This window comes from Scyliorhinus torazame, chromosome 4 (assembly GCF_047496885.1).
Source record: "Scyliorhinus torazame isolate Kashiwa2021f chromosome 4, sScyTor2.1, whole genome shotgun sequence".
NCBI classification, from domain to species: domain Eukaryota; kingdom Metazoa; phylum Chordata; class Chondrichthyes; order Carcharhiniformes; family Scyliorhinidae; genus Scyliorhinus; species Scyliorhinus torazame.
The window spans coordinates 296,888,352-296,914,999 of NC_092710.1; the positions used below are offsets into that span (position 1 = coordinate 296,888,352).

General features: G+C 48.6%; 1 protein-coding gene across 1 annotated transcript in view; it reads left to right on the top strand.

Moving 5' to 3' along the window:
* The first annotated feature begins 5,887 nt into the window (after positions 1-5,887).
* Positions 5,888-26,648, top strand: part of foxo3b (forkhead box O3b) — a 175,468-nt gene continuing 154,707 nt past the window's right edge. The window contains exon 1 of the mRNA XM_072499966.1: positions 5,888-7,071. Within this exon, the coding sequence (XP_072356067.1) occupies positions 6,529-7,071 (543 nt within the window). The 5' untranslated portion in view covers positions 5,888-6,528. The remainder of the gene's footprint in view (positions 7,072-26,648) is intronic.

The following is a 26,648-nucleotide window of genomic DNA, read 5'->3' on the forward strand; positions in this document are numbered from 1 at the left end:
ACCGCCATCTTGGCTGGAGTCTCAGGACCCCGGTTCGGATTACCACACACCGCCCGAGGAAAACCTCCAACTTCTGCCACGACTTACCTCGGTGACCCTGGGCCAGTCTCGGCCCCGACCGCGACGACGACCGTGCTCATCAATGGGCATGAAACATCCTGCCTGATCGACATCCGGGAGCACAGAGAGCTTCATACACCCCAACACGGTAAGGCGCTGTTCTCTTCCCATCCACCCAGTTAATCAAAAAATCTCCTTGGCCTCCGGGTCTCACTCTGTAGAGATCAAAGGGTTCTGCGTAACGAACCTCGCGGTCCAGGGAAGGGAATATAAAAATTTTGGCCTCTACGTCCTCCCTCATCTCTGCGCTGCCACGCTCCTAGGGTTAGATTTTCAATGTAACTTCCAGAGTTTAACTTTTGAATTCGGCGGCCTTATACCCCCCTCACTGTCTGCAGCCTCGCGACCCTCAAGGTCGATCCGCCTTCCCTTTTTGCGAACCACACCCCGGATTGCAAACCCGTCGCCACCCGGAGCAGACGGTACAGTGCCCAGGACCGGACCTTCATTAGGTCGGAAGTCCAGCGGTTACTGAAGGAAGGTATTATACAGGCTAGCAACAGTCCCTGGAGAGCTCAAGTGGTGGTTGTAAAGACCGGGGAGAAGCATAGGATGGTCATCGATTATAGTCAGACCATCAACAGGTATACGCAGCTCGACACGTACCCTCTCCCCCGCATACCTGATCTGGTCAATCAGATTGCACAATACAAGGCCTTTTCCATGGTGGATCTAAAATCCGCTTACCACCAGCTCCCCATCCGCCCTAGCGACCGCAAATACACCGCATTCAAAGCAGATGGGCGGCGGCTCTACCACTTCCTAAGGGTTCCCTTCAGTGTCAAAAATGGAGTCTCGGTCTTCCAACGGGAGATGGACCGAATGGTTGACCGGTACGGTTTGCGGAGCACTTTTCCGTACCTCGATAACGTCACCACCTGCGGCCACGACCAGCAGGACCATGACACCAACCTCCGAAAATCCCTCCATACCGCAAAAATCCTTAATCTAACCTACAACAAGGACAAATGCGTGTTCAGCACCGACCGTCTAGCCATCCTCGGCTACGTAGTGCGTGATGGAGTTATAGGCCCCGATCCTGAACGCATGCGCCCCCTCATGGAGTTTCCCCTCCCCCACTGCTCCAAGGCCCTGAAACGCTGCCTGGGATTTTTTTCATATTATGCCCAGTGGGTCCCCAACTATACAGACAAGGCCCGCCCACTAATTCAGTCCACGGTTTTTCCCTTGTCGGCAGAGGCCCGCCAGGCCTTCAGCCGCATCAAAGCGGACATTGCAAAGGCCACGAAGCACGCAATCGATGAATCCTTTCCCTTCCAAGTCGAGAGCAACGCGTCTGACGTAGCTCTGGCGGCCACCCTCAACCAAGCGGGCAGACTCGTGGCCTTCTTCTCACGCACCCTCCACGCTTCAGAAATTTGCCATTACTCAGTTGAAAAGGAGGCCCAGGCCATAGTAGAAGCTGTGCGGCACTGGAGGCATTACCTGGCCGGCAGGAGATTCTCTCTCCTCACTGACCAACGGTCGGTTGCTTTCATGTTCGATAATGCATAGCGGGGCAAGATAAGGAACGATAAGATCTTACGGTGGAGGATCGAGCTCCCCACCTACAACTATGAGATCTTGTATCGTCCCGGGAAGCTAAACGAGCCTCCTGATGCCCTATCCTGCGGCACATGTGCCAACGCACAAGTGGACCGACTCCGGGCCCTCCACGAGGACCTCTGCCACCTGGGGGTCACTCGATTCTTCCATTTCATTAAGACCCGCAACCTGCCCTACTCCAGCGAGGAGGTCAGGACCGCCACCAGGAACTGCCAAATCTACGCGGAGTGCAAACCGCATTTCTACAGGCCAGAGAAAGCGCACCTGACAAAGGCTTCCTGTCCCTTTGAACGCCTCAGTATGGACTTCAAAGGGCCCCTCCCCTCCACCGACCGCAACACGTACTTCCTGAATGTGATTGACGAGTACTCCCGGTTCCCATTCGCCATTCCCTGCCCCGACATGACCGCAGCTACCGTCATTAAAGCCCTCCACAGTATCTTTACACTGTTCGGTTTCCCTACGTACATACACAGCGATAGGGGGTCCTCCTTTATGAGCGACGAACTGCGTCAATTCCTGCTCAGCAAGGGCATTGCCTCGAACAGGACGACCAGTTACAACCCCCGGGGAAATGGTCAGGTAGAGAGGGAGAACGGAACGATCTGGAAGACCGTCCTACTGGCCCTACGGTCCAGGAATCTCCCAGTCTCCTGCTGGCAGGAGGTCCTCCCGAATGCTCTCCACTCCATCCGCTCACTGCTATGTACCACGATCAACCAGACACCTCACGAACGTCTCCTTGTCTTCCCTAGTCCTCCTCTGGGACTTGGCTCCCAACTTGGCTGGCAGCTCCTGGACCCATCCAGCTCCGCAAACACGAGCGGGTGCACAAGTCGGACCCATTGTTTGAGAGGGTCCACCTCCTTCACGCTAACCCTCAATATGCCTACGTGGTGTACCCCGACGGCCGACAGGATACGGTTTCCCTATGGGACCTGGCACTCGCTGGGTCCCCACCCACACCCCCACAACCAACACCACCTTCCCTCTCACCGGCGCACCCCACAGCCGCCCCCTTCCCAGGTGGATCGGTTTTCCCACTGGTCCCATCTAGGGGTGATGAAGCTGCCGAAGAAGCCGAAGCCATGCTCCCGGAGCCACAGATGCCTGAGCCGGCGCCTGCATCACCACCGAGGCTACGACGATCACAGAGGACGACCAGGGCCCCTGACCGACTAAGTGCTTCATTTTGAATGTAAATAAATACTATAAGTAGTTGCGACATGTAATGAGGCAAAACACTGTACTAATGTCTACCGGGTACCACCATAACCTCAACCTCTACCACTGTATAACACGAGACCACCACCCCCGCCGGACGCTTTTTTAACAGGGGGTGAATGTGGTAGTCGGTATTAGGGGTATTACGGTACCCAGGTTGATGCTGTAAGGTACCTGAGACAGCAATATCATTGGTGGAGCCTGCCTGCTGGTTCCGCCCAGTAAAGCGGAGTATAAGAGCCTGTATCTCCCTAGCAGCTGCATTCTGTACCTGCGCTGCTGGGGAAACATCTTGTCCAATACAGTCTTCAATTGTCTTCCAATCTCGCTTCTGGAGTTATTGATCAAGCATCAAGTGGTTAGCACTGTTGCATCACAGCGGCAGGGTCCCAGGTTCGATTCCGGCTTGGGTCGCTGTCTGTGCGGAGTCTGCACGTTCTCCCCGTGTCTGTGTGGGTTTCCTCCGGGTGCTCCAGTTTCCTTCCACAAGTCCCGACAGACTTGCTGTTAGGTGAACTGGACATTCTGAATTCTCCCTCAGTGTACCCGAACAGGTGCCAGAATGTGGTGACTAGGGGCTTTTCACAGTAACTTCATTGCAGTGTTAATGTAAGCCTACTTGTGTCACTATTAAAGATTATTATTATTAAATGAGCTGGGTGGGCAGAATTAGCACTAAAACAACCATTAAATTTAGGATAAATAAGCTTCTAACTGGACCTGCTAGTACTAAATCTAGGCACTTCAAATTGTCTTCCATCTTTTCTCTATCACCTGTAAACCTTGGATTTGATTCAAAGTAAATGAGAAAAAAAACAGACATGACATTATTGCAGCTCAGTTTGAATGGTGATTTTTGGAAAATGCAAGAAATTGGTTATTTGTTTGATTGCTATTCCTATCAGCTATTCCAACATCTTGATATTTTCATTTTTTTCTCTCAAACGTTTTCCACTCCTCCCCTCCTCCCCTCTCGAACGTATTGGCTGCTTGGTGCGTGGACCAAATGTTGTCATTAGTCCTATAAAGGGGTATTGGCTATTGTCAAGCACAATGGAGGGGGATTTTCCACCAGAAATTATAGTGGAAATCGGGACAAGTACTAAAGGGGATCGGGACAAGTACTAAAGGGGGAGGGGGGGGGCGATCTGGCTAAATAACTTTCTGACCCATTTACTGCTTCTGCACACCCATTAAGCGCAAAATATTGTGTAGAGCCAACAGAAATTCTAGGCATACTTGTCTCTGGCAAAGCTAGTGCCTGATCGCATGACCTTGATTGGAAACTAACCAAGCATGAAATTTGCAGTGTAAATCTACACCCCACCACTCAATATGTTACTGCATATTAGAACACCGCCACTGACAACTTTTTATTTTTAAGTAAATGATGAAAAATCTTTTCATCATCCATGAGATATACTCTAATTTATTAGCGTGCTCCCGCGTGATTATCTGCTGTGTAAAATTCAGACCCATTGTAAACCAAATGTCGATGTGGAAAGCACAATTTATGCATGATGCATTTTATTTCTGAGTTGAATTAGGTGCAAGAAAAACGTTAGAAAGTGGGTAGCCATTTTACCCATTCTTTTCCAGGCATGATGCAATCCGAGATTACCCTGTGTGTTTTAAGATATATCCTGTTAGTTTTAGAAAGAACTACGTTTTGAAGTCTTTGTTATAACTACTGCAGCTCGACATTAAAATCGCCTTGATTCGAAATAACTTTGTTCCTCCTTTGTTTGCAAAGGCAGCCAGCCTTCTCGAGACATCGCAATGTAGGTCAAATTACATAGCAACGCATGTGCAGTGCATGATCCATTCAAATGTTATTTTGCGTTCCTTTCAGTCATCCTAAATGGATCTTAATGGGTTGCAGATTTAACTGCAGATAGTTCTTTACTATCTGCAGCTTTGGTTTAAATCCCCCTCCTTAAGAGTTAAGATAACACGTTGATGATTAAAACGTTCAAGCGAAATGCAAGCGAAACACATGGCGCACATAATGTTCGAGGATTAAAACAGATGGTTCTGTGGGTTGCTGTGCTCACCGGGGGACATGTAGCTATCGCAACATTGTGGGGAGGGGCGGAATCAAGACTCCCCACACACCACGCTGCGAAGATTTAAATGTTCACCTTCCCTCATATATTTCTTGTCAGTTTAGTCCAGCTTTATAAATGTGTTTTTTTTCCCCCTCAAAACTCCGGCGGTTTTATATCTCTGTTGCAAATAAGACGGATTTTATTCAGGACAGAACGTCAAAAGGGGGAAGAGAGAGAGAAAAACGCAGGGCTGACAACACTGCACACGTGCTGGGATGACACACTGAAAATAATGCAGCATGGCTGCAGCATGCCTCCACTGACAACACCAGCAGCAGTAAGCAGAAAGGACAACTCAGACCTGTCCTTGCACTGGGCTCAATGCCACACAAACATAGCATAAGAAGGAACACTGGAAAACCACAAGTGAATGCAGTAAACAGCAACCTCCCACCCCACTCTCTTCCACGTGCACGGACGGGATTTAATGATTAAATTCACTGTTTTTGTTATTATTGTGCGGTCCCCTCCTCCCCGCCACAGAGTGTGCAAGAGTTGCCAAACAGTCCCGCCAATCCGCGCGGGTTCTGGGCCCGAGTGACGTTCGCTCAAGGCCAATGGGAAGTGAAGGGGCGAAGGGGGGGGGGCGGGAGACACGCCTCCTGACAAAGAGGATGACGCAATGTGTTTCATCCGCTCAACCGAACCTGCTGCGGGCGGGGCGGGGCCTCCGTGACGGAGGTCGCCACGCCCCGCCCCGCCCTTCCCTTCCTTTGGCCAATCGATTGACTGCCCGCACCACTCGCCCCGCTCGTCCAGCCCCCAATGTAGCGATGCGAGCACGGATTGACCCAATGAGCGCGGTGGAGGGGGTCGGGCCGATGCAATAGTAAAGCTGCGTTACGCTCTCTGGCGTCTTTAACTTTGTTTCTATTTGTGGGGGGGGGGAGGAGATTATGAGAGTGTGTGCGTGCGCGCGCGCCTCTCTCCTTGTCAAGAGTGGGTCGGCGAAGCCGAGCTGGAGGGACCGTCAACAGCGAATTCTGATGTTGGCCGCCGAGTAACGGCCGGCCGTTCTAGAACCCCCGTCTCCCGGAGTGACGGCGCGAGGCCAACGGCCGGCGCACGAGCGGAGGGGCAGGAAGCTTGCGAACCCTGCACCGGCCCCGTGCACCATTTAACCCCCACTCCAATCCCCTTTAGTGATTAGGGAGCTGATCCCAATGGGGGAGGGGAGAGAAAGAGGAGGCCTCGGCGGAGAGTTGGGAGGAGGAGGGTTGTTTTTTAAGGGGGTGACACCGGCCCCCCTCCCCAATTGAGCGAGTTGGGAAAGGTGATGAGGCGGCAGCCCTGTGAGGGTGTTCAATAAAGAGCAGCGGACATTTAACCCCCTCCCCTCCAGCCTGGCCATAGTGAAGAGGCCGGAGTTGGCAAAGCTCATCTCTCCCCCTCTGGATGGCTGCGAGTCATCGACACCCGCTGCGGCTTTAGTTGCCCCCTTCCCGGGACTGCACCCTGACCCCAGCGCCGCCCCGGTTACTCGCAGCCCCCCGGGCCGAGGGAACCCATCATGACCGAAGGGGCTGCCCCAGCCACGGAGGCCGTGGCGGCCGCCCCGCTGGACATCGACCCCGACTTCGAGCCGCAGAGCCGGCCCCGCTCCTGCACTTGGCCCTTGCCCCGGCCTGACTTCCCCGCCTCCTCTCCCCCGGGCAAGAAGGAGGCTTCCGAGATGATCCCCGAGGAGGAGGAGGAAGAAGGGGACGACGAGGAGCCCGGGGGCCCGCCGCTCGCCTCGGCCGGCGGGGGAGGGGACGGCTTGAAGGAGCCGCCGCCGCCGGCGGCCGGGCTGAGTGGCCCCCGGGGAGCCCGCTCGCCGTCCTCGGGCCACTCTCCCGGCATCGGTCCCGGGGGAGTGGCGGGGCCCCAGCAGCGGAAAACCTCGTCCCGCAGGAACGCCTGGGGCAACATGTCGTACGCGGATCTGATCACGAAAGCCATCGAGAGCTCTCCGGACAAGAGGCTCACCCTGTCCCAGATCTACGACTGGATGGTCCGCTCCGTGCCCTACTTCAAGGATAAGGGAGACAGCAACAGCTCGGCCGGCTGGAAGGTACAGTAATTAATCATTATTATCGCCATCCCCCTCCTGCCGCCGCTCTCGGCACTTTAATGCTGCTGCAATGTGCGTGTATCACAATCCGGCTGTTTCGCCAGAAACAAAACCCAGCACGGACCCAGTAAGTAAACTCAAAACACCAATCGACCGGTGTCGCCTTCAAATGCCAGAGGTGGGGTTTCAACTCGGGATAGCTTGTTCTCAGAGCACCCGCGATTTGGAGTCAAACTTGTTCGGTGAGATGTGTCTGTGTGCAGATCTGGTATTTACTTCCATTAGCTTGTCCTTTTTTTTGGGGGGGGTATGTTATACTTCGCTCTGAATTTGTAAGTGACAGTCTGGTTATGTAGTGCACGGAAAGAAGTAGCTGTCTTGCATTTAATGCAACTTCGTTCACGACCTAGGCGTGCCCCCCCCCCCCATCGTCCATCCTCGTTTCTACAGTAAGTAGAGGATTTTTGAAATGTTGCTAGTGTTAGGGAAACGGGGCAGCCAAATTGAGCGCAGAAAGGTCCAACAGGCATGTGAAATTAGGTGTTTGGGTGAGGGATAAATACCGAGGAGCACTCCACTAATCTGAGAAACGGTGCCGTATAGGTTGCCAACTTTTATGCCTACCTGCGAGGTCAGATCGCTTCTGTTTAATGCCTCACCCGAAAGGCAGCGCCTCCAACAGGAGAGCAGTTTCTCGGTACTGTACTTCTGCCGAGATTTAGTGCTCAGCTTCTTCGAATGGGACTTGAAGTCAGAACCTTCTGACTTGGAGGTGAAAGTTACATGCTTTGGCTGAAAATTGCTGCTTTGTCAGCATTTATTCGTTTGCAGGTTATGGGCATTGCTGTGAAGGGCAGCATTAATTGCCCATCTCTATTTGTCCTTGTGAAGGTAGTGGTGAGCAGCTGCTTTGAATATAACTGCGGGGCTTATCGGGTCATTTCCAAGGGGGGTTGGGGGTTAACCTCATTGCTCTGGGTCTGGGGTGACACATAGGCCAAACCAAATTTAAAAACCGAGATATTGGGTACCTTTTTAAGGACCTCAGGACTGGTAGTGAGACAAATAATTAACGTCATATAGCTGATTCCCTGTTCATGACTTGAAATGTAGTCATCAGCATTTCTAGGAGATGCTGCATTTCCTATGAAGATATTGAAATGTTGTCTTCAGGAACGTTTAGTCCATAAGGACGACAGCTCTCAACTGTTATTTCAATTGTCTGGCACAAGTACTGTTTCTGAGTATGGCAAACATAAGAAAAAAGTTACATATATTCTGTTGCATTTGAATGAAGTGGGGTTTGTGCAGTTTAGTCAAGTGTATTCTATTTAAAGATCGGACAATGAGAAGTACCACATGTAGCTGTGCTTATACTGATATCTTTAGATTGTTCTGATGTGGTAAAGCTACACACTCTTTAGAGCTTAAAAAAAAACACTTCATTTTTCTTGGTTCGTGATCTTTTTTATATAAAAATACTTTTTAAAATAAATAAGACTTAAATTTATTCCTGTGTGCACAGTAGCACAGTGGTTAGCACAGTTGCTTCACAACTCCAGGGAGCCAGGCTTGATTCCCAGCTTGGGTCTGTGCGGAGTCTGTGCGGAGTCTGCACGTTCTCCCCGTGCCTGTGTGGGTTTCTTCCGGATGCTCCGGTTTCCTCCCACAGTCCAAAGATGTGTAAGTTGGGTGGAATGGCCATGCTAAATCGCCTTCGGTGTCCAAAAGGGTTGGGCGGGGATAGGGTGTAGGTGTGGGCTTAGGTAGGGTGCTCTTTCTAAGAGCCGATGCAGACTCCTTCTGCACTGTAAATTCTATGATGGTTGCTAGTACATTTGCTAGCATTGATAAAATTTCTTGCTTGTTTAAAACACTAGTATCAATTAAGGAATTATTAAAGTGGCAGTGAATATTTCAAATTTCGCTGTTTTTAATGAAAAATCTGTAATAACAGTGGGATCTATGTATTTTGTATTCTGTGTAGTTTATCCAAATGAACCACTTGCTTTTGAATCTGCACGTGCTCTTCCTGCTGTACCATTACCCAAGGATGTATCTTTGGCCCTCTCCTATTTCTCATCTGCACATGGCCCTTCAGTGACAATTTCTGAAAGCACAGCATTAGTGTTCACCTGTATGCTGATGACACCCAGCTCTACCTCACCACCACCTTACTTAACTCCTACACGGCTGATAAATTGCCAGTCTACTTACCTTGTATCCAGCACTGAACGGATAAAATTCCTTCAATTTAATTTTAGGAAGACTGAAGTCATTGTTTACCTGTTCTGCTTCAAACATCCCGACCTATTGATTCCATTCGTCACCCTGGCAACAATCTTAAACTAGACCAGACTGTTTACAACCTTTTTGTTACATTTGACCCCAAGAAGAACTTCCAACCTCATGTGTGCTATCACTAAGTCTGTATATTTCCACTTACTCTGTCTTAGCCCTTCTGCTTAGACCCTCACTCTTGTCTTGTTACGTCTGGACTTGACTGTTCCAATGCACTTCAAACTTGTCTCCCTCTATAAACTTGAGATCATCTCAAACTCTGCTGTCTGTGTCTTATCTCTCACCCATCAACCCTGCACTCACTGACCTATGTTTGGTTCCCAATCAAGCAAACTCCTGATTATTAAAATTCTCATCATTGTTTTCAAATCACTCTATGGCCCACCTCTCCCCATCTCTGTAATCTCCTCCAGCCCCACAACCCTCCAAGGTATCTGCGTTCTAATTCAGGACTCCAGTATCCCTCCACCTTCGGCTACAATTGCTTAGGCCCCAATCTCTGGAATGCCTTTCCTACACCCCTCTGTCTCTCTACCCTAATTTCCTCCTTTAAGACACTTAAAATTGACTTCTTTGATCAGCTGATTTAATCAGCTACTGTATGGGCAGCACGGTAGCATTGTGGATAGCAAAATTGCTTCACAGCTCCAGGGTCCCAGGTTCGATTCCGGCTTGGGTCACTGTCTGTGCGGAGTCTGCACATCCTCCCCGTGTGTACGTGGGTTTCCTCCAGGTGCTCCGGTTTCCTCCCACAGTCCAAAGATGTGCAGGTTAGGTGGATTGCCATGATAAATTGCCCTTACTGTCCAAAAATTGCCTTTAGTGTTGGGTGCGGTTACTGGGTTATGGGGACAGGGTGGAGGTGTTGACCTTGGGTAGGGTGCTCTTTCCAAGAGCTGGTGCAGACTCGATGGGCCGAATGGCCCCCTTCTGCTCTGTAAATTCTATGAATAACTCCTTGGTGTCATACATTGCTTTATAACACTTCTGTGAATTTCCTTGGGATATTTTGTTACATTCAAAGGAGCTATGTAAAAATAATTATGGGTGGCATGGTGGTACAGTGATTAGTACTGCTGCCTCACAGCACCAGGGAGCCGGGTTTGATTCCAGCCTTGGGTGGAGTATGCACTTTCTCCCATGTCTTTGTGGGTTTCCTCCGGGTGCTCCGGCTTCCGCCCTCAGTCCAAAGATGTTCGGTGGGTTTATGCGGATAGGGCAGGGGAGTGGCCCTAGGCTGCGTGCTCTTCTGGAGGGTCGTTGCAGACCCGATGGGCCGAATGACATCTTTCTGCACTGTTGGACTTCTATGGTTCTAAAAGTTCATAATCTTTATTAGTATCACAAGTAAGCTTACATTAACACTGCAATGAAGTTACTGTGAAAATTCCCTAGTCGCCACACTATGGCACCGGTGTGGGTACACTGAGGCAGAATTCAGAATGTCCAATTCACCTAACAAGCATGTCTGTCAGTTCTTGTGGGAGGAAACCAGAGCACCCGGAGGAAACCCACGCAGATATGGGGAGAACGTGCAGACTCCTCACAGACAGTCACCCAAGCTGGGAATCAAATCTGGGTCCCAGGCGATGTGAAGCAACAGTGCACTGCTGTGCTACCGTGCTGTCCATAAGTTCAGTATTGTTCAGTCCAAGAATTTTGTCAGCTGCAATCATTTTATGGGTTGCATAATAGGAATGCTGCTTTCTGGCACATGGTTTTAATGTTGTGGATTGTAGATTATTTTTGAACTGAGAAAATACTAAATTTGTTTCTAATGATGAGCAATGAGATTTTTCATACCATTTAGGAAGGTCGGGTGTGTTAACTAGTGCTATTAATGTAGAAATAAAATCAGGCATAAGGAATTTGACCGAGCTTAAGGAGGGGTGATCAAACCCTTGGTCAGAAGTGTGTTCCAAGGAGCATATTACCTAGAAAATATAAAGCAGGAGGAGGCCATTTAGCCCTTCGAGCCTGCTCCACCATTCATTATGATTGTGGCTGATCTTAATTGAAGCAGGCAAAGGTTTAATTTGGAAATTAAGTAGCTGAAAGCCAATCGGGATTGTTGGAAATGCACCCAAGGCCAACCAAAGGAATCGTCTATTAGTGTGTAGTTCTAACGTATCACAGATGGGGAAGAGATGTAAGATCAAGGATGGTTATGTTTATTGTGTGATTGGAAGCTAGTGTAGGTTGGTGCGGACCATGTAATAGTTGAGAAGTTAGTTTGGACCATGTAATATGTGAGCAAGTCTTATTCTGCCTAAATCTGATGAGCATGAAGTGAGGATGATGTAAAGCTTAGAGTCAGAAGTCTTCCATTTGTAACTCAACATAGAACGTAAGTGACCTCAAGGTAGATTTTCATGAAGAAAGTGATTAGGGTCAGACAGTGTGAGGAAAAACTTTTTGAGGTTGAGGAGACAGTGGGAGAGACGTAGACTGGGAAATTGAGATGATATGAGACATAGGAAGATGGCACTTTATGTTGGCAGAACAACAGTGTCTGAAGAGAAGAAACCATTTATAATGGGTGCTAGGGAGGGAAGCTGAGCGGTCTGAAGTTTATTGGGGATAGGGTTGAATGGGCAAGTAAATTGAGCTGAGAGGACAGAAAAGAAGCAAGCGATTGGGGTGGTTTGGGGCTCGGATGGCAATAAGTGCGTTTAGTGGCAGGAAGAACCATTGGTAGGTGAATCCACTTGAAGACAAATTCTACCTCATACACCATTAGAGATGTAGAGTGGTTAGGAAAGAAGTAAGGAGTAGTAGATGTGCCTTATTTTTATTCTACTATTGTTCTGGCAAGCAAAGAGGTGATTTCACAGGAAACCGATCTGGTGGAGCTTGGTGCGGGCATGTCCGATCTGGCGATAGATTGTTAAGTTATGTCTGCTAACGTTTTGAAGTTTGTATCCCTTGGACTTCAAGGTGCAAAGATGGAGGCTGCATTTGAAGTATTGCCAAGGTGGGCACAAAAGTTTTCATTGCGAACAAGAGCATTATTGGTGGAGGTGTGAGTGTTTGAATAAATAGGTACTGAGGTAACGTAACAAATGGAGTACTAAAACCTGACAGATTTGGTTCTGTGTGGTTGTGTGATTTGGGGTGTTGGTGTTTGTTTGCAGGATATAAAGGAAGGAGATTTGTGGTATTATGTGGTGAGAATACAACCACAAAGATGGAAATTACCTTGCAGATCTTCAACTCACAGATAATGGCATGGTTGAAGGGATGGCTGTGAAACAGGAGAGATTTAGACCATGAGAGGTCAGTCAATTGGGAGGAAGGGTTAGGGGGATCTGAAATACAGTTTAAAGTCATTTTTGGATAGTGCCTTCACTGGAATTCACTCCCTAAATGCTGTCACATGTGGCACTATTCGCAGAAGAGCAGGTAGGTTCACCTGGTGCCCTGGCAACCCAATATTTAACCATTGATGAGATGAGACGGATTTTCCCATAAATGATCTTATTTCTGTTTGTGGGTGCCCTGTTGTATGGTGCCTTGTTTCCTTATGTTGTAGCAGTGACTGTTGTTGATAGGATGTCACAAAACACTTGATGGCCTGAGATTGTGAAAGCCACTATAAAATAAAAGGGTAATAATTTTTGTTCTTTAACCCTCCACCTCCTCCTTTTCAGACTTCTTCTTTGTCCAAGCTTTTAGTCACCCCTCCTAAACTCCCCACCTTGGTGTGTTGATTTGTGCCAGATTCTGCAAAGTATCTTGGATATTTTTCTACACTTTACCCAATGTAAATGAAAGCTGTTTCATGAATATTTTAATGCAGAAGCTGAAGGAGGATCCAGTGACCCAGTTGATATAAGAAAAATATAGACAACCTGTGATGAGTAATCGAATGGGTGTGCATTCTCAGGATCCCTGCACATGTTTGCTGAAATGATCTGAAATACAGTTACAAAGCAGTCTACTGTTTCAACGTCATTCTTGATGGAGAGGGACTAGAAATGCTTAATGAAAAGGTGTCTCAACATAAGCCTTGTATTCGCACTGTAAAATTAAGATTAACTGTGAGTATAGCTCTGTGCTGATTGTGGCTTGCTTCAGCTCTTTAAATTACCTTGTTAACTTTGGAGTAGGTTGGCTAAGGGACCATGATCAGCACAATATTTAGTCGATGTAATTGATGTGGCTTCAGTCATAGTAGATGATGTAATCTGTATTTTTATAATCCTATTGTGGAATGCAGTTTCTTATCTACTCTCACTGGTTGTCGTATTTGAAGAATGCAATTGTCTAACTATATAATTGGAGTTTTGCAAAAGTTTGGATATGTTGCTAAGCTGATCTTGGTGGTAACATTGAACCATTGGGGGATCCAGCCGGGAAATATCACCAGTTGAAATCCCACCTTCATCTTTGTAAACTATCACCAAATGTTAATACAAGAAACATGTATTACTGTGTAAGAACTTGAACTGACCAGTACCATAGACGAGTTTGATACTGGGTCAGCAGATTTTTGGCTAAAGCAGTTTTTTGGCTGGGATGTTGAAATGTATTTGTGTGGAGACACAATTTTGTTCGGAACAACTAAGAATTTTAGAAATGTGAATTGTTATGAGAGAGTATACCGCTCTAACCACCAGCTCAAAAATGAGTTAATTATACTTAACTGATGCCGTTTGCTCAGCCTGTTAACTTGTTCACAGTAGAGTGGAGCCGAAGGGCCATAGCATGTTTTACTTTAAATCTATACGCATTTTGGATAAATTAAGTAAATGCACCCAGGCAAATGTAGTACAGTTCCCACAAGAGTTGCACGCCAATACTACTAAGTGGTTTTGCTTTGGAACCATATTAAAGGTACACTACATATTCAGTGGACCTGGTCTGGAGGGCAGCAGAGAAACCCAATCTTCTCTTGGGAGTGTAACCAATGGTGTTTTGAACCAAGTTTATATTAAAAAAAAAAAAAAAAACCTGTTTGGTTTGGATCTCCTGAGCACTTTTAAATCATGGCCCCTACTATCAACATCCTGAGGGTTAACATTGACCAGAAACTGAACTGGAGTAACCATATAAATACAAGAGCAAGTCAGAGGCTGGAATTCTGTGGCACGTAATTCACCTCTTGACTCCCCAAGCCTATTCACCATCTACAAAGAACAAGGTGGGTGTGCGATGGGACACGCTCCATTTGTCTGAATTAGTGCAGCTCCAGAAACACTCCAGAAGCCCAACACATTCGGGACAAAGCAGCCCATTTAATTAACACCCGATCCATCACCTTAAGCATTCACTCCCTCCACCGACGCACAGTGCCAGCAGTGTGTACCATCTACAAGCTGCACTGCAGCAATTCAGAAAGACTCCTTTGACAACACCTTCCAAACCCACCTCTTCCATCTAAAATGACAAGGGCAGAAGATGCATTGGAACACCACCACCTGCGAGTTCCTCTCCAAGCCACACCCCATCCTAATTTAGCACTATATAATGTTCCTTCACTGTCACTGGTCAATATTCTGGAACTCCCTTCCTCACTGCACTCTGGGGTTTCCCACAACATATGAACTGCAGCGATTCAAGAAGGCGGCTCACCACCACCTTCTCGAGCAATTGGGGATGGGCAATAAATGCTGTGCCGCCCACGTCCTATAAACAAATTTAACAAAAAAAATCCTCACATTGCCATTTAAGCCAATAGACCAACTGTGCTTCAAGAAGAAGAGCACAGGAGAGCATGTCAAGAGCAACGTCAGAAATACCTAAAAATGAGGTAACAACCCATTGAAGGTACAACACAGAACTATATGAACACTGAACAGCAACGGCAGCATTGCCATAGGCAGAACTGAGCGATCCGACAACCAATGGATCAGATCAAAGCTCTGCCATCCTACCATATCCATTTGTCAATGATAGTAGACAATGAAGCAACTAATTGCAAGAGGAGGCAGCTCCAAATACTCCTCATCCCCGATGATGGGGGAACCCAAGACCTCAAGGCTGAAGCATTCACCACAATCTCCATCCGTGGCAACTGGGTGATCCATCTCTGCCTCTTGAGGATGCTATCATCGGCGACTTCCAGGTGCGGCTATGCAGAGCTAGGTCGCATATTCGGTAGCTCCCGCTTGGAACGGACTTTTGGGCTCTTTTACAGGGCTCCCGCGGCATTTGTTGAACATTTCCCGGTGTGGCAAGAAGACTGCAACACTCCCTTGACAGTGTTCCCCCAGGAATGTTATGTCTTTTGGCTATTAAACCCGGCAGAAACAGTAAAAGATTTGGCTGCAACAGGGTAAACGGCCCTTTCCAGCATGCAAGCTGGGGAAGGGCAAGCTTAAAGCTGCAAACTGACCTGAGGACCTTTATCAAAAGTGAATTTTAACAGCAGAGGGAACAACTGTGAAAAGATCTCACCAAGGTCACTGAAGAAGCGGGGACGAGGCTTCCGGTGGCGGCCATGGAGGAGTAGGTCACGCATTCGGCAGCTCCCGTCTGGAACGGACACTTAGACCTTTTTCAGGAGTTTCCACAGACATTTTGGGGCAGATTGGTGAAGCGAACATTGCCAAAAGGATTCCCTCTTGAGACTTTTGGGCTCTTTTCAGGGCCCCCAAAGGCACATTTTCGACGTTTCCTGGTGTGGGAAGGAGTTAATAATAGTTCCCCGTCAGTATATGGCTTTAACGAGGAGCGGGGTGACAAAAAAGGTGGTGGTGGACCAGAAGAAGGGAGGGAAGAAGGACAAAATGGCGGCAGGCGGCGACCAGGCAGCGTGGAGGCAGTGGGCGGAGGAGCAACAGGAGGGTATCCAGCGCTGCCTCAGAGATTAAAAAGGACCTGCTGGAGCCGATGAAGGCTTCTATTGATAAGCTGCTGGAGACACAGATGGCCCAGGGGGTGGCGATCCGAGAGGCTCAACAAAAGAGCTCTGTCAATGAGGATGAGATCCTAGGCCTGGCGGTAAAGGTGGAGGCGCACGAGGCGCTCCACAAGAAATGACAGGAGTGGTTCGAGGAGATGGAGAATCGGTCGAGGCGGAAGAATCTGCGGATTCTGGGCCTCCCGGAGGGGCCGGATGTGGGGGCCTATGTGGTCACCATGTTAAACTCGCTGATGGGAGCGGGGTCTTTCCAGGGGCCCCTGGAGCTGGAAGGGGCCCATAGAGTGTTGACGAGGAGGCCCAAGGCTAACGAGCCTCCGCGGGCGGTGCTGGTGCGGTTCCATCGGTTCGTCGATCGGGAGTGTGCGCTCAGGTGGGCCAAGAAGGAGAGGAGCAGCAGGTGGGAGAACGCGGAGGTTCGGATATGTCAGGATTGGAGTGTGGAGGTGGCGAAGAGGAGGGCCGGGTACAATCGAGCGAAGATGGTGCTGCACAGGAGGGGGGGTGAAGTTTGGCATGTTGCAGCCGGAGGGATTGTGGGTTACCTACAAGGACCGGCACCGTTATTTTGAGCCTCCATAGGAGGCGTGGGCCTTTGTTCAGGCCGAGAAGCTGGACACAGACTGAGGGTCGGGATGGGCGATTGTGGACTGCGGTGGATATGTTATGCCTATTTCTGGTTCGGGGGGGGGGGGGGGGGGGGGCCGTTGCATTGTTTTGGGTTTCTTTTTTTCTGTGTTTTTCTCTTTCGGGTTGGGGAGGGTGGATGGGGCGGGTTGGGCACTGTTTTGGTTGGTGGCGGGGCCTGGTAGGTGGAGAGCGCGGGATTTCTTTCCCGTGCCGAAGACTGGGGGGGGGGCGGGGAAGCGAGGATTGTTTCCCACGCTTAGAACGGAGGGGGAGAGCCTGTGAATGGGGAGCGGGAGAGGAGGGTGTGCCATACAATGGAAGGAGTCGGAGGGGAGGCGGGAGTGGCCGGGGTCAGCAGGAGTCAGCTGACTTGCGGAAGTGCAATGGGGGGAGTAAACCAGCTAGGATGGGTCCTAGTCGGGGGTGGGGGGGAATCGAGTTGCTGCTGCTAAGATCAAGGAGGAGCTGGAGCGAGTGGGGTGGGTCAAGATGGGGGTATGCCGCTGTGGGGAACGGGCCGGGTGTGGGGTGTGGGCACGTGGCTGGCCGAGGGGGCGTCATGGCTAGTCGGCGGGGGAGGGGGGCGGGTAGCCCCCTAATCCGGCTGATAACCTGGAATGTAAGGGGACTGAATGGGCCGGTTCAGCGGGCCCGCGTGTTCGCGCACCTGAAGGGGCTCAAGGCGGATGTGGTTATGCTCCAGGAGACACACCTGAAGGTGGCAGACCAGGTAAGATTGAGGAAAGGGTGGGTAGGTCAGGTGGGCTAGATGCCAAAAATCGAGGGGTGGCGATCTTGGTGGGAAAGAAGGCGTTATTCGAGGCGTCGAGCATTGTGGCAGATAATGGCGGTAGGTACATAATGGTAAGTGGTAAGTTGCAGGGAGAGAGGGTGGTACTGGTCAATGTGTATGCTCCGAACTGGGACGATGCGGGTTTTATGCGGCGTATGTTGGGTCGGATCCCAGACTTGGAAATGGGGGGCCTGATAATGGGGGGAGACTTTAACACGGTGTTGGATCCTGCACTGGATCGCTCCAGGTCTAGGACGGGTAGGAAGCCGGCGGCGGCTAGAGTGTTGAGGGGATTTATGGACCAAATGGGAGGGGTGGACCCTTGGAGATTTGCAAGGCCGGGGGCTAGGGAATTTTCATTCTTCTCACATGTCCATAAGGCTTATTCTCGAATCGACTTTTTCATTTTGAGTAGGGCGCTGATAGCGAAAGTAGAGGATACCGAGTATTCGGCAATAGCCATTTCGGACCACGCCCCGCATTGGGTGGACTTGGAGATGGGGAGGAGAGGGACCAGCGCCCACTCTGGCGCTTGGAGGTGGGGCCGTTGGCGGACGAGGAGGTGAGCGAGCGGGTCCGAGGAAGTATAGAGAGGTACTTGGAGTCCAACGACAATGGGGAGGTCCGAGTGGGGATGGTATGGGAGGCACTGAAGGCGGTGGTGAGGGGAGAGCTGATCTCCATCAGGGCCCACAAGGAGCGGAAGGAGAGGCTGGTGGGGGAGATGGTGAGGGTAGACAGGAGGTATGCGGAAGAACCTGAGGAAGGATTGTTGAGGAAGAGGTGCAGCCTCCAGGCCGAATTCGACCTGGTGACCACCAGGAAGGCGTAGGTGCAGTGGAGGAAGGCCCAGGGGGTGGTCTACGAGTATGGGGAAAAGGCAAGCCGGATGCTGGCGCATCAGCTTCGGAAGCGGGACACAGCTAGGGAGATCGGGGGAGTTAAGGACAGGGGAGGGAGCGTGGTGCGGAGTGGGTTGGCATCAATGGGGTCTTCAGGGACTTCTACGAGGAATTGTACCGATCCGAGCCCCCACGGGAGGAGGGAGGGAGGGATCGGCCGTTTCCTGGACCAATTGAGGTTTCTAAAGGTGGAAGAGGTATTGGTGGCGGGACTGGGGGCCCCGATTGAGCTGGAGGAGCTGATCAAAGGGATAGGAAGCATGCAGGCTGGGAAGGCACCGGGGCCGGACGGTTTCCCGGTCGAGTTCTATAAAAAATATATGGACCTGTTGGGCCTGCTGTTTGTTAGGACCTTTTAATGAGGCAAGGAGGGGGAGGGAGAGGGGGAGGGGGGGGGGGGGGGGGAGGGGGGGGGGGGGGGGAGGGGGGGAGGAGGAGAGGAGGAGGGGGGGGGGGCTTTACCCCCGACTATGTCCCGGGCACTGATCTCCTTGATCCTGAAGTGGGACAAGGATCCCCTGCAATGTGGGTCTTACAGACCGATTTCCTTGCTAAATGTAGATGCCAAGGTGCTGGCGAAGGTCTTAGCCACGAGGATTGAGGATTGTGTGCCGCAGATCATCCATGAAGACCAGACGGGGTTTGTGAAGGGGAGACAGTTGAACGCGAATGTGCGGAGGCTTTTGAACGTTATCATGATGCCGGCGGGGGAGGCGGCGATAGTGGTGGCGATGGACGCTGAGAAAGCCTTCGATAGGGTAGAGTGGGGGTACCTGTGGGAGGTGCTGAAGAGGTTCGGGTTTGGGGAGGGGTTTGTCAGGTGGGTTAGGCTGTTGTATGAGGTCCCGATGGCGAGTGTGGCCACAAATAGGAGGCGGTCCGAGTACTTTCGGTTGCACCGAGGGACGAGACAGGGGTGTCCCCTGCTCTTCGCACTCTTCGTAGTTCAGCTAGGGACCAGGAGAGGGGGATTGGCGAGCTCCCACTAAAAAGGGCGGAGAGGAGTTTTGGATATTTGGGGGTCCAGGTGGCCAGGAGCTGGGGGGCCCTGCATAGGCTTATCTTTACAAGGCTGGTGGAGCAAATGGAGGAGGAGTTCAAGAGGTGGGACGCGTTGCCGCTGTCCCTGGCGGGTAGGGTGCAGTCAATCAAAATGACGGTGCTCCCAAGGTTTTTGTTCCTGTTCCAGTGCCTCCCTGTGTTTATCCCGAAGGCTTTTTTCAGGCGGGTTAACAGGAGTATAATGGGGTTTGTGTGGGCGCGAGGGACTCCGAGGGTGAGAAGGGTGTTCCTGGAGCGGAGTAGAGATAGGGGGGGGGGCTGGCGCTGCCCAACCTCTGTGGGTACTACTGGGCCGCCAATGCGACAATGGTGCGCAAGTGGGTGATGGAGGGGGAGGGGGCTGCATGGAAGAGGCTGGAGACGGCGTCCTGTGTGGGTATGAGTCTGGGGACGCTGGCAACGGCACCGCTGCCACTCCCTCCAAGGAGGTATACCACGAGCCCGGTGGTGGTGGCGGCCCTCAAAATTTGGGGGCAGTGGAGGCGGCATAGGGGGGAAGTTAGGGCCTCGGCGTGGACCCCATTACGGGGGAACCACCGGTTCGCCCCAGGAAGAACAGGTGGAGGGTTTTCGGGGTGGCACAGGGCAGGGATACGAAAGTTGGGGGACCTGTTTGTGGACGGGAAGTTCGCGAGCTTGGGTGAGCTGGCTCCCCCCGGGGAACACCTTCAGGTACTTACAGGTAAGGGCGTTTGCCAGACGGCAGTTGGTGGAATTCCCACGGCTACTGCCACACACAGTACAGGACAGGGTGCTCTCAGAGGGCGGGGGGGGGGGGGAGAGAGAGAGAGAGTGGGGACGATCTCAGAAACTTACCAGGTGATGCAGGAGGAGGAGGAGGCCTCGGTGGTGGAGTTGAAAGGTAAGTGGGAGGTAGAGTTAGGAGAGGAGATCGAAGAGGGGATGTGGGCAGATGCCCTAGGGAGGGTGAACTCTTCCTCTTCATGCGCGAGGCTCAGCCTCATACAGTTTAAGGTGCTGCACAGGGCACACATGACTGGGACAAGGATGAGCAGGTTTTTGGGGGTGAGGGCAGGTGTGTTAGGTGCTCAGGGAGCCCAGCAAATCACACCCATATGTTCTGTGCATGCCCAGCGCTGGAGGAATTTTGGAAGGGCGTAGCGAGGATGGTGTCGAGGGTGGTAGGATCCAGGGTCAAACCGGGCTGGGGGCTCGCAATATTTGGGGTGGCAGAGGAGCCGGGAGTGCAGGAGGCGAAAGAGGCCGGAATTCTGGCCTTTGCGTCGTTGGTAGCCCGGCGAAGGATTCTCCTTCAGTGGAAAGATACGAGGCCCCCAAGCGTGGAATCCTGGATCAGCGATATGGCATGGTTTATTAAATTGGAGAGGGTGAAATTTGCCTTGAGAGGGTCGGTACAAGGGTTCTTTAGGCGGTGGCAACTGTTCTTAGACTTTCTGGCAGAACGCTAGACATTGGTCAATGGCAGCAGCAGGTGGGGGGGAGGGGGGGGGGTTTACTTCATTTTTGTTTATGTTATTTACACTGGAGGGTCTGAGGGGGTGTGTCCACCTGTTTTAAGTCGGGGTGTTAATGTTAATTTATTATTTGGGTACGGGGGCGAGGGGTTTGGGGGGTTGCTTTTTTAGATTGTGTTTTGTACTGAACCCTGTTGGGTTCTTTTTTCTTTCTCATTTTGTTATTGATATTTTATGAAAACCTTTAATAAAAAGTATTTTAAAAAAAAAAAGAGGATGCTATCATCACAGATTCCAGTCCTCAGACAATTTAGTTCTCCTGTGATGTCAAATGGCGAAAGGTACTGGATACAGCAAAAGCTAGGGACCTGAACAAATTCCAGGTATAGGCTTGTGTTCCAGAATTTGCCAAAGCTTAACCACGCTGTTCCACTCCAGCTACATCACAGGCATCTCCTGACCAATGTGGAAAATTGCCCAGGTATTTTCTGTTTGCTAAATGTAAGACAAATCAATCTGGTCAATTATAGCCCCATTAGTCTACTCTTGATGGAAGATTTCTTGACAGTGCTAGCACTTACTCAGCAACAATCTGCTCACTGATAATCAGTTTGGGTTCCTTCAAGACCACTCCACTCCACGTCTCATTACAGTTTTGGTCCAAAAGTGGACAAGAGTTTGAAGTTCAGAGTTGAGGTAAGAGTGACTGTCCTTGGCCTCAAAGCAGCATTTTGATCGAATGTGACATCAAGGAGCACGATCAAAATTGACATCAATGTGAAGATATAGGATAAATTCCACTGGCCGGAGTCATAGCTATATGACCAGGTGAGAAGGGGTGAACTGGCTCCCTTGTATTCGACCTCTTTGGTTGATAACAACAAAGGTTTATGTTTCATGAGGATATGCCCTTTTCCAAATCTGAATGTATTTAACTACTTGAGCAGTAATAATAATCTGTTATGGGCCAGGGTTTAGAGAACCCCAAAGGGTATCATGGAGTTCACCTGACCCACAACCTTTAATAGATTGTGTTATGGGGAGCACTCGGCCCACTCTACAGGTGTGGTACAGCAGAAATGGAGATGTATTTTTTTAAAGCAAAACAATGTTTATTCTATGAACTCAAGTTAACCTTTTTAAAACATACAGTGAACATCTTAGCAACCATCAATTCAAATACTACCCCCAAAGAATATAACACTAAGTAATCCTTAATCAATTCCCAAACAACAGTCAGAAGACAAAAGACCCTTTTAACACACAGATCAGGTTTAAATTCACTATTGAGAACAGTTACCATGTTGAAATTAGCAAATGAGCATTCATAAACTTGCAGAGATTCATACACATCCTGATGTGATTTCAGCTTCTCCAAATCTAAAATGAAACCAAACCCACCCTGCAGCAAAAAGCCTAAAGCGAAATTAAGAAGCTGACAGACAGCCGAGCTCCACCCACTCTGATATCACTGCAGTAATAAACACCCATTTTTTAAAGGTACTCTCACTACAGATATTTACACATACACCCATTTCCTAAAGCTACTCTCACATGACACTTTCCCCCAAGAAAACAAAAATAAACATCAACTTCAAGGTGGTTTCATTTTCACCTTTTCACTATCCTTTAAGAAATGCACACAATAAATACACATTTCCGTTTCAAAAAACAACACACAAACAGGTGGTCCGTTATTGTTCTTCCTCCAACTGGAATCCTTCTCGATTGACAGTCTCTTTGAACAAGAGGGTCTCTGCACGATCCATCCATTTCTCTACCCCTCGGCATTTCTCTTTAAAGTCAGATACTTTAGTTCAATCTGATCACAAGAGTCCCTTATAATTCTCCAACACAGGAGCATTGGCTATCACAGCTTTCAGGCAGTCAAATGCCTGTTGAAACTCTGCTGTCCACTGATTTTTTTACGCTTCTTCAGCAAGCCCTGCAGTGGAGCAATCACGCTACAAAACGTATGCACAAATTTTCGATCAAATCCACTCATGCCAAGAAATCGCATTATTTCCCTTCGTCTCAAGGGTATCGGAAACTCCTCAATAACTTTTGTTTTCACATCCCATGTGACCATTCGACCATGTCCGATTGTATGGCCAAGGAATGTGACTTGGGCTTTTCCAAATTCATTTTTGGCTAGGTTTACCACCAAACCTGCCTCCTGAAGTTGATCGAATAACTCCATCGGGTGTTTTAAATGTTCTTTCCATGTCTTACTGAAAATTACCAGATCGTCGATGTATACTGCACAATTGGGTAATCCTGAAACAACTTTGTTAGTTAACCGTTGAAAGGTGGCTGGGGTGTTTTTCATGGCATAACTTTGAATTGGTATATACCATCTGGAGTCACAAAAGCTGAAATCTCCTTTGCCCTTTCGGATAAAGGTACCTGCCAGTGACCTTTAAGTAAATCCAGTTTGGAAATAAATGCTGATTATCCCACTTTCTCAATGCAATCCTCCAAACGTGGGATAGGATAAGAGTACGTTCTTGTAACTGCATTAACCTTTCTATAGTCCACACACAACCGTTGGGTACTGTCTGGTTTTGGTACCATCACTATGGGTGAGGTTCATTGGCTGCAACCCACTTCAATTATTTTTTTTATTTTCATTTTTTAATAAATACCCAATTCACTTTTTCCAATTAAGGGGCAATTTAGCATGGCCAATCCACCTAGTGTGCACATCTTTGGGTTGTGGGGGCGAAGCCCACGCAAACACGGGGAGAATGTGCAAACTCCACGCAGACAGTGACCCAGAGCCGGGATCGAACCTGGGACCTCGGCGCCGTGAGGCAACAGGGCTAACCCACCGCCACCGTGCTGCCCCAACCCACTTCAATTATGCCATTTTTAAGCATACTCTCAATCTCTTTGTTAACCTGTTCCAATTTTAAAGGGTTAAGTTTGTATGGATGTTGTTTGATTGGAACAGCATTTCCCACATCTACATCATGTATCACCATTTTAGTACTTCCCAATTTATCTCTACAAACTTGCCCATGTGAACTCTTTCAGGTCAGTCCGTTTTCCTCTGGAAGGCAACTCAACAATTTATCCCAATTTTTAAGAACGTCCTCGTTTTCCAATTTAATTTGACGTATGTCAAATTCACAGTCATCTGGATTTGGTTCGTCACTTTGAGTTCGAATCATTAAAACCTCCTTTTTCTCTCCTTCCCTTTCAAAGTACCTTTTAAGCATATTCATATGACACACTCGGTGAATCTTCCTTCTATCTGGCTTTTTTACCACATAATTCACCTCACTTAATTTCCTTTCAATCTGATAAGGTCCACAGAATCTAGCTTTTAAAGGCTCACCTACCACTGGTAACAACACTAAAACTTTATCTCCACTGGCAAAACTATGAACTTTGGATTTCTTGTCTGCTACCTGTTTCATCACATTTTGTGCAACTTTTAAATGTTGTCTAGCCAATTCACCTGCTGTGTTTAATCGTTCCCTAAAATTTGACACGATCCAACAATGTAATTTCCGAGTTCTCACTCACCAATTTTCCCTTAATCAATTTAAGTGGTCCTCTTGCCTCATGACCAAAAATTAGTTCAAAAGGACTAAATTTGGTTGACTCATTAGGTACATCCCTAATTGCAAACAGTACGAATGGAATTCCTTTATTTCAATCCTATCTTGACAATAAGCCCTCAACCTTAGCTTTAGGATGCCACCTTTCTAACGCTCCCTGCGATTCTGGATGGTACGCAGTTGATTGAAATTGTTTAATTCCCAAGTTATCCATAACTTTGAATAATCTTGAGGTAAAATTTGATGAAATGAATGAAATGAAAATCGCTTATTGTCACAAGTAGCCTTCAAATGAAGTTACTGTGAAAAGCCCCTAGTCGCCACATTCCGGAGCCTGTTCGGGAGGCTGGTACGGGAATTGAACTGTGCTGCTAGCCTGCCTTGGTCTGTTTGGGCTAAATCGCTGGCTTTTCAATGTGCTAAACCAGCCCCTTCATCCGATTGTATTTCTGTGGGTAGTCCATATCTAGTAAAGAATTTAAGTAACTACTCCACAATCTTTTTAGCTGTAATATTACGTACTGGAATGGCCTCTGGAAACCTAGTAGACACATCCATTATAGTAAAAAGATATGGATTCCCACTTTTCGTTTTAGGAAGCGGTCCTACGCAATCAATTAGGACCGTTGTAAAAGGTTCCTCAAATGCTGGAATGGGTATTAAATGCTCTGGTTTTATCACTGCTTGAGGTTTCCCTATCACTTGACATGTGTGACATGATTGACAAAATTTAACTACATCTTTATGTAATCCTGGCAAATAAAAATGTTTCTGGATTTTAGCTTGAGTTTTCCTTTTTCCCAAATGACCTCCCACTGGTACCTCATGTGCAACTCGCAACACCTCCTTTCTATACCCTACCGGCAATACTACTTGATGAACCTCTGCCCATTTTTCATCCGCCTGCATATGTAGAGGTCTCCATTTTCTCATCAAGACATCACTTTTGTGGTAATAACACTCTGGTATACACTCCGATTCCTCTTCCGTGTATGCTTTCTGATGCATCCATTTTATTTCTATATCCTTCTGTTGTAACTCCGCCAATTTTCCTGAACTAAAAATATCCGCCTCATCCTCCACCTGTTCTTGTTCTTTTTCAACCATCTGATCAAAAATCATTTCTGATAATTGCACTTCCACTTCATCTTCACTCTTTGATTTCTCCTCTTGTCTTAACCTGTGACTTTGCGACCTTGTTACTTCACAATCTGGAAAAATCCCAGGATATTCGTACATCAACACTTCAGTTGTCTGATTTTCCACTAGCTTATCAACCCACAGTAGGCATCACTCCCACCTGCGATGCAGCTATATCATTACCCAAGATAAACTGTATTCCGGGACAAGATAGTTTCTCGATTACTCCTACTACCACTTCACCACTCTCACTGGACTTTCCAAACTTACCTGATATAATGGAACACTACTCCTCTCGCCCTGAATTCCACATATTACCACCTTTTCTGGCAACATTCTTTCCAAACTATAGAACTCCTCAGCTCTTAAAGATTGACTAGCTCCCGTATCTCTTAAAATTGTGACTTCTTTACCGACTCCTCCTGATCCACATGAGTAAACTTCACCCACACAAGTAAATTCTTTAAAGAGATCTGGCACCTTATCAATCACCTCTTGATCAGGCTGCACACATTTTTGTACCTCCTTCGCTTTGCGTGGGCTTTCCTTTACCACTTTAACAAACCCCACTGTCTTATCCTGTTTTACCACCTCAGACTTCCCAGTGCTTTTCTTCAACCACCAACACTGACTTTACATGGCCTAGTTTATTACAGTGAAAACATTTGAAATTTTTCATTTCTTTTCCACCGTCCTGGATTTCTTCTATAATCTGAGGTACACTCTCCTTATCTCCCTTATCAGATCACCTTTACCGTTACCACTTGAGTATTTCTCATGTCCCCAGTTTCTATCCCTCACAGGCTGAAACTGATGTCGGAAACCAAGCTTTGATTTATGAACTAATTCACAATCATCTGCCATTTCTGCTGCTAACCTTGC